Consider the following 7497-nt stretch of genomic DNA (forward strand, 5'->3'; position numbering starts at 1 on the left):
TGCGCCAATGGGTCGCTCCTACTCGCTCGCGAGGCTCTATGGTTCCGAGCTCTTGGTGCCGCTCTAGCCGAGGAGAACTCTATGCGGGGCTCTCGGCGGACTCTTGGCGAGCGGAGACGAGTCGGCTGCGTAAGGACGGGGGTCGGGCGGGGGCAACTCCTGCACGGGGGTGGGGAATGGCGCTGCTTGCCCGGTGGGGGGGCCCGCTCGGAGGCTCCTGGGCCCCGATCGTGCCGGGGACGCCAATTGCCTTGCAGGAAGCGGGGCCCCCCGAGGAAGGGGCACCCAGAGGCCATCCATCCCGCCACCCCTCCTTAGCGCAGCCTTGCAGACAGAGGACTCCGGCTGAAGGGCATCTCTTCCACTGTCCGCCCGCGTCCCACGGAAGAAGGCTTGCCTTGCAGGAAGCGGGGCCCTCGAGGAAGGGGGTCCCCCAGAGGCCATCCATCCCACCCCTGCTTTGCGCAGCGTTGCAGACAGAGGACTCCGGCTGAGCTGACCCAGTGAAGGGGGGGGCAGGGCAGGGGTCTCTTCCACCGTCCGGAGGAAAGCTTGCCTGCAGCCCCCAGCCTTCTCCCACGCCTGCCCTCTGAGCGTGCCCTGCAAGAGGCCTCCGGGGCGGCCTGTCCCTGCAGCTGCGCCTCCTCCCGGCTTGGGTAGAGGGCAGCCTGGCCGAAGTGGGGCCCAAATAACCCCCCTCCGCTTTTCTCTTGCAGAGGCTCCGTCCCAATGCCCAGCTGGTCAGAGCAGGACCCGGCCACCTTCCTTGCCAACCTCCTGCTGCCTGCTGCCTGCCTGTATTCGGCCATTAGGACCTTCCAGGTAGGAAAAGGGCTGGTTGGCAGGGGTGGCAGCCAAGCCCCAGCCAGAGGTTTCACAGCCCCTACTGCCAAGACACCAGCTGGGGAGTGGAGCAGCCCCCCAGGACTGAGCCCCCTTTGCTGCCTCTCTCTTTCTGCAGATCAACCGGGGAGCTGCAGCCGGGTTTTTCCTCCAGGCCCTCGGGCCCCTTCTGGAAACCGTCCCCTTTGGGCCCCGCTGGGAAGGGGCCCGGCCCCCAGACCACACCTGGCCCTGCACGGTGGTGGGGCTGCCACTGCTGGCCTTTGGCTTCCACTGGCTGAACGGGGACTGCTTCACGGCCAACGTCCTCCTGGGAGGCGCCCTGATGCTGGCCGGCGGCTGGGGCTACTTCACCGAAGAAGGCAAGGCCATGGTGGTCCATTCCGTCGTCTCTGTGGTCACCATCACCATCTTCATCGTCTCCGTCTTCACCGGAAGCGCCTACGGGATTGTGGGCAGCCTCCTGCTGGGGGTGGGCGGCCTGCTGCCAGGAACTGGACTGTGGCCCCTGCTGGCCCCAAAGGAGACCGATGCCCTCCGCTGTCTCATGGCAGCCGCCAACCTGGCCCTGTGCCGGGCTCTCCAAGGGCAGCATCTAGAACTGGGCAACAGCTACAGGGAGTGGTTGCCTGTAGCAGCTTCTTGATGGGGAGGTCTGGGGTCCCGGGGGGAGGGGGAATGCCAATCTAAGGGACTGCAAGAGTCCTGTTGGGTCAATAGGAAATGCAGGGCAGAATTCCAAAGATTTCAGGGCCCATTTTCAAAATTGCAAGGGATTAACAAGAGTTGGAAGGAACTTTGTAGTCTAGTCCAACCCTCTACCCAAGCAGGAGATCCTACACCAGTGGTGTCAAGCTCAAGGCCCATGGGCCAAATCCAGGCTGCAGGGTACTTAAATCTGGCCCGTGGTGCCAGCCTGGAAATAGCAAAGGACTGGCCCTCAGTGCCTCTGGCAGCCAAAACAGGCACATTTTTGGCCGGCAAATGCAGGAGGCAGCTGTCCCATTTCCCCCCACCCCTCCGGGCTGACCCGCAAAGGAGAACTACAAAGAAATCCAGTTTGACACCCCCTGGCCTACACCGTTTCTGGCAGTCCAGTCTCTTCTTGAAAGCTTCTGGTGATGAGGCTCCTACAACTTCCAAAGGCAACTTCTGTTCCACCGGTTGATGGTTCTCACTGTCAGAAAATTCCTCCTTATTTCCAGGTTGAATCTCTCCTTGATCAGTTTCCATCCATTATTCCTTGTCTGGCCTTCAGGTGCTTTGGAAAATAGCTTGACCCCCTTCCTCCTCTCTGTGGCAGCCCCTCAAATATTGGAAGATGCTCTCCTGTCTCTCCTGGTCCTTCTCTTCACTAGACTAGCCAGGCCCAGTTCCTGCAACCCTTTTTTGTATGTTTTAGCCTCCAGTCCCCTCATCATCCTGGTTGCTCTTCTCTGCACTCTTTCTAGAGTCTCAACATCTTTTTTTATAGTATGGTGTCCAAAACTGGATGCAGTACTCTAGGTGTGGTCTTACTAAGGCTTTACAGAGTGGTATTAGTACCTCCCTTGATCTTGATTGAATCACTTTGTTAATGCAATTTAGGATTGCATTGGCTTTTTTGGCTGCCACCGGACACGGTTGGCTCATATTTAGCTGGTTGCCACTAAGACTCCAAGATCCCTATCACAGTCACTGCTATTAAGCCTGGTTTCTCCCACTCTATATGTGTACTTTCGGTTTTTCTTGCCTAAATGTAAGACTTTACTTTTCTCTACATTGAATTTTTACATTGATTCTTGTAGTCAGCCAGAGGACTCTGCTCTCCCTCCTGGGGGGCACAGGGGTTGCCTGAACTGCTGCCAGGGGGCACTTCAATGGTGGCAGTCTTGCATATGAACACATGCCAGGCATAGTGACTAACATGCCAGGCCTGCATTTTCTGCCCAGACCTCCAGACTAGGGGTCCCTTTGGAACGGGAAGTGAGCAGCCCAAGGTCTCTCTCTCTCTCCCCAGCTCTGCCCGCCAATGAAAAGCTGCCCGCTTGTCCCTCCAGGGCTCTTGCCAAGGGAATCCGATATACCTGGAGTTAAAGGGCAGCTTTCCTCAACTCCAAAATTAGACTGAGATGTGTTATGGCTCCAGAGCATAACAAACGATGAGTAAATACATACTATAATAGATACCCAGGTGATGTGACGTTCTGGGGGTAGAGTCCTCTGTAATTGTCCTCTTTGCTTTCATTTGTGGCCAGAAGCAGGAAGTTGGGCTGGGTCGTGGAAGTGGTTGGCATATGCTTTTAGGTGTTTATGTCCTACCTTTACTGCTATTATAATTAACTCAAGAGGTTGAGCATATCCACCACACTTCCTTCCTCCTATTTTCCCCACAACAACCCTGAGAGAGAGGCGAGGACTGGTCCAAAGTCACCCAGCTGGCTTTTATGGCTAAGGTGGAACTAGAACTCGCAGTCACCTACCCTGTTTCCCCAAAAATAAGACATCCCCTGATAATAAACCCAATTGGGCTTTTGAGCGCATGGCAATAAGGCCAAGCGCTTATTTCAGGGTTCAAAGAAATATAAGACAGGGTCTTATTTTCAGGGAAACATGGTAGTGATAGGCCTAAAGTCACCCAGCCTAAAATCACCCAGCCAACCCTAGATTTCAAAGTGGATTTATTTATTTATTATCAAATTCTTATATGCTTAACACATTTCTGTACCACCACAATCAAGACAGACTCCTGGTGGCTTACACAGAACAGATACAAATTAAAACATCTGTGATGGGAATAAAGTAACCGCAAATGCAATAAACAACATACCACTAACCTTTTTTTACAATCTTGTAATCCCTTCATTCAGGGTAGACTACAAATAAAAAATGAAAGCACTTTTTTTTTCTTTTTAAAAAGTCCTTTGTGCCAAATGGGAATTGAACAAGTTTTCCCTGTTCTCCATGATGTTTATAAATTTATATAGCTGCTCATCTGTTGTATATGACTGGACTACACAGTTAAAAACATTTTCAAAAGTTAAAGTTCTGGTTGCTGGAGTTCTAGGAAGACCCATCCAATTGAAACAAGGAAAGGAGGAGACCTGAACCGAGGAAAAAGGAGGAAAAGAGCTAGATAAATGAGGAAGATGAAAAGATCCGAGATGAAAAGAACATCCTGGGGAAAGCTACCATTTATTACACAGTTTCTCAACTGTGACAACTTTGGATTTCAACTCCCAGAATTCTCCAGCCAGGTTGGGAAATCCTAACTTATTAGAGACCAGGTATAGTGGCAAGCATTTAGCCATTCCATCGCCAGAACCAAGCTTAATAAAATTAAAGGTAAAGGTTCCCCTCACACATATGTGCTAGTCGTTCCAGACTCTAGGAGGCGGTGCTCATCTCTGTTTCAAAGCCGAAGAGCCAGCGCTGTCCAGAGACGTCTCCATGGTCATATGGCCGGCATGACTCAACGCCAAAGGCGCACGGAACGCTGTTCCCTTCCCACCAAAGGTGGTCCCTATTTTTCTATTTGCATTTTTTACGTGCTTTCGAACTGCTAGGTTGGCAGAAGCTGGGACAAGTCACAGGAGCTCACCCCGTTATGCGGCACTAAGGATTCGAACCGTTGAACTGCCAACCTTTTGATCAACAAGCTCAGCGTCTTAGCCATCGAGCCACCACATCCCTCCAAGCCTAATAGATAGCCACAAATTATTTTAATTATTTCCCTCTCTCTGGCTCCTTTCACAACATCCCTAATCAGGTCATTTCAGGATATTAAGCTATCCGGATATTACGCCCATCCTTAAAGTAATCTACGCCAAGAGATTGTGCAAGACCAACATCCTGTGATGTAAATTGTTTTCAAACCCTTTCTCGTCTCCGATGAAGCACGTGGTGTAAACACAGCCCATGTTTTGGTTTTTATAGGGGGCGGTTTCCTTGTTTATTTCTCTCTGTTTGTTTTTAATCAAGTCTGGCTTTGGTCTGGCCACCCCCAGGAAGATTATAAAAACAAACATAGAAATAAGTTGGCCAGATCGGTCTTTCCAGAAGGATTGTTGTGGGATGTGAAAGATGATACAAGGCCAAGATTGCAAAACTCACTTCCTCCCACTGGAACTTCAGTAAAAATCTGACAAATAAATCTGACAAGTAAAAGGAGTCCTAAAATGAGAATATTTTATGGGCAAAAATGGAAAGATACTACTATAATTTCCCCACAATAGAAGAATAGCTAGAAATACTGGTGAAGCTAACATAGATGGCCAAATTAGCTGCTTTAATGAAAAGAATGCATCCAATTTTATTTCTACTTGGAAACTGCTTCTAAATTTTGACCTTGAGACAGAACACCCCCCCCCAAATTTTGGGATTTCCTGATTAGATAAGTTTATTATTACAGAAATAGTTAGTATATACTAAGTACAGGTAATCCTTGACTTGCAACCATTTATTTAGTGACTGAAGTTACAATGGCGCTGAAAAAAGTGACTAATGACCATTTTTTACACGAGGATTGCAGCATCCTCATGGTCAAGTGATCAAAATTTGGAGGCTTGGCAACTGGCATGTACTTATGACAGTTGCAGTGTCCCGGGGTCACGTGATTCCCTTCTGAGACCTTCTGACAAGCCAAGTCAATGGGGAAGCCAGATTCACATAATAACCGTGTTACTAACTCAATTCACATAACCGTGTTACTAATGCGTTAACGATTCACTTAACTGTAGCAAAATGATTGTAAAATGGGACAAAACAACTGTCTTGATTAGCAACGGAAATTCTGAGCTCAGTCACGGTCGTAAGTTGAGGACTACCTATATGCAAAAGTAAAAAAGTTGAAGCTGTAATGTTATTACTTTAATTTTACTCTGCTGAAAAAGAGATGGAAGTTTAATGCTTTCTTTTTCTTTGATTACCCTTTACCCCACATTTTTCTCTTTCCCCTTTTCCCCTTCCCTACTACCTTTATTTCCACTTGTATTTTAAGTTGGGTAAATTTAATAAAATCATATACAGAGACGAAAGAGGCCCTACAGATCAGCAGGTAAAACCAGCTATACTACTTGAGGTTTACTCACTCTGGCACGGCCACACCCGCTCATTTGGGCCTCTCGGGTAGGCCAAAGCCCTTAGAACATCTGGCTGTTTGCCCAGTTCCACTGCAATCCGGCTGCCTTATTTTTTTTTTTTCCCTAGGAAACTTGAGAAGCCCGAGAAAAATGCCAAACGCCCTGGAATAAAAGTAAACAGCTTGTTTCGGTCAGCGTCTCTTTCTTTGAAGTGGAAACTGCCCTCAAGACAGGTGTGGTTGCAGACGGCCGCTGACCTCAGCAGTACCTGTTCCCTTGGCAGGGCTGCGGTTGAAGGAATATAATTCTGGGCTGCTAAGGCAGCTGCCCTGCTTGGTTCCAAAAGATTAAAGGTGGGGGCAAGAGTTTGTCTTCTTCTTGAAACTTTCAGTTATTTTAATTTTACAATTAAGGGGAGGGGGAGGGGGGATTGGTAAAGGAGAAAAGAGCTGCCCCTCCTTTCATGAAAAGAAGGGCTAAGCAGGCAAAGGGCCAGAAACTTTGGGCCAAGATCGGCTGTGCATGTCTAGCAGGAGGGAACAGCTGAAAATCGGACAGACGGGGAGATGGTTTCTCCATGTTAAGGGAGGCATTCAGTGGATGTGCTCCTTGGTCAAAGCCCCTGACTCAGGAATGGCTCAAGAATTCTGGGAATTCTGAAGTCCACAGATCCTAAAGTTGTCATAGTTGCCCACCCCTGATCTATGCGTAGGTAGCCCTCAACTTATGGACACAATGGAGCCCAACATTTCCACTGCTAAGCAAAAGAGTTGTAAAGTGAATTTAGTCCCATTGTACAACTTTTCATGCCACAGTTGTTAAGTGAGATCACTGCCAGTCAGTAACCTGTTTAACCTGGCTTCCTCTCAGTGACTTTGCTTGCCAGGAAGTCGCAAAAGGGAATTGCGTGACCCCCCACCCCACCCCCCAGGATGCTGCAACCGTCATCAGTTCATGCCAGTTGCCAAATGTGTGTATTTTGATCACGTGATCTTGGGATGCTGCAATGGTCTCTCCAGGGTGAAAAAAACAGGTCAGTGCTGTTGTAACTTGGAATGGTCACTAAACGAAACGGTTGTAAGTCGAGGAAGACTTGCTAGCAGTCAAAGACTATTTAATGGCAACGCATAATCATTGTACACACACACCCCAATGGAAGATGATGGGGCTGCACAGGGCAGTCCACGCTCACGCCGGCTACCCCCACCGCCTCTGCTCGCTTTGGGCCCGGCAGGAGGGCGGCCACCTGGGCTACCTGGCCAGCGGGGCAGAAGGAACGAGGCGGCCTCAACCAGCCCCGGCTGAGGCGCTCTCATTAACCTCGCCCCGGCAGGAGGCCAGAGAAGCGCGTGCCTCCCAGCGTGGAATCACCTGGCGGGCGCCCGGTTGGGCATCGTCCCTGCACGGCCACCTGGCCTCACCTGCGCCCCTCCGAGACGGCCACGCCCACCCTGGCCACGCCCCCCGCCGAGGATAGGCTGCCGCTGCTTTGGGCGTGCCCCGCCATTCGTCCTTGGGGTTCCACCCGGCGGCCCCCTTCCTCCCGCCCCGGGCCCCGCCTTCGAAGAGCTCTAATTGGCGGGTCCTTAAAAGG

The 7497-nt window shown here is 50.5% G+C and overlaps 1 protein-coding gene across 1 annotated transcript; it reads left to right on the plus strand.

Moving 5' to 3' along the window:
* The first annotated feature begins 111 nt into the window (after positions 1 to 111).
* Positions 112 to 1490, plus strand: TMEM276 (transmembrane protein 276). Its single transcript, XM_070940219.1, has 3 exons — positions 112 to 129; positions 717 to 822; positions 962 to 1490. Exons 2-3 carry the CDS (start codon positions 730 to 732, stop codon positions 1487 to 1489), a joined length of 621 nt encoding a protein of 206 aa, XP_070796320.1. The 5' UTR covers positions 112 to 129; positions 717 to 729; the 3' UTR covers position 1490.
* The last annotated feature ends 6007 nt before the right edge of the window (positions 1491 to 7497 follow it).

Source organism: Pituophis catenifer, unplaced genomic scaffold (genome assembly GCF_029215685.1).
Source record: "Pituophis catenifer annectens isolate HBS135680 unplaced genomic scaffold, rPitCat1.0.hap2 SCAF_3, whole genome shotgun sequence".
NCBI lineage: Eukaryota > Metazoa > Chordata > Lepidosauria > Squamata > Colubridae > Pituophis > Pituophis catenifer.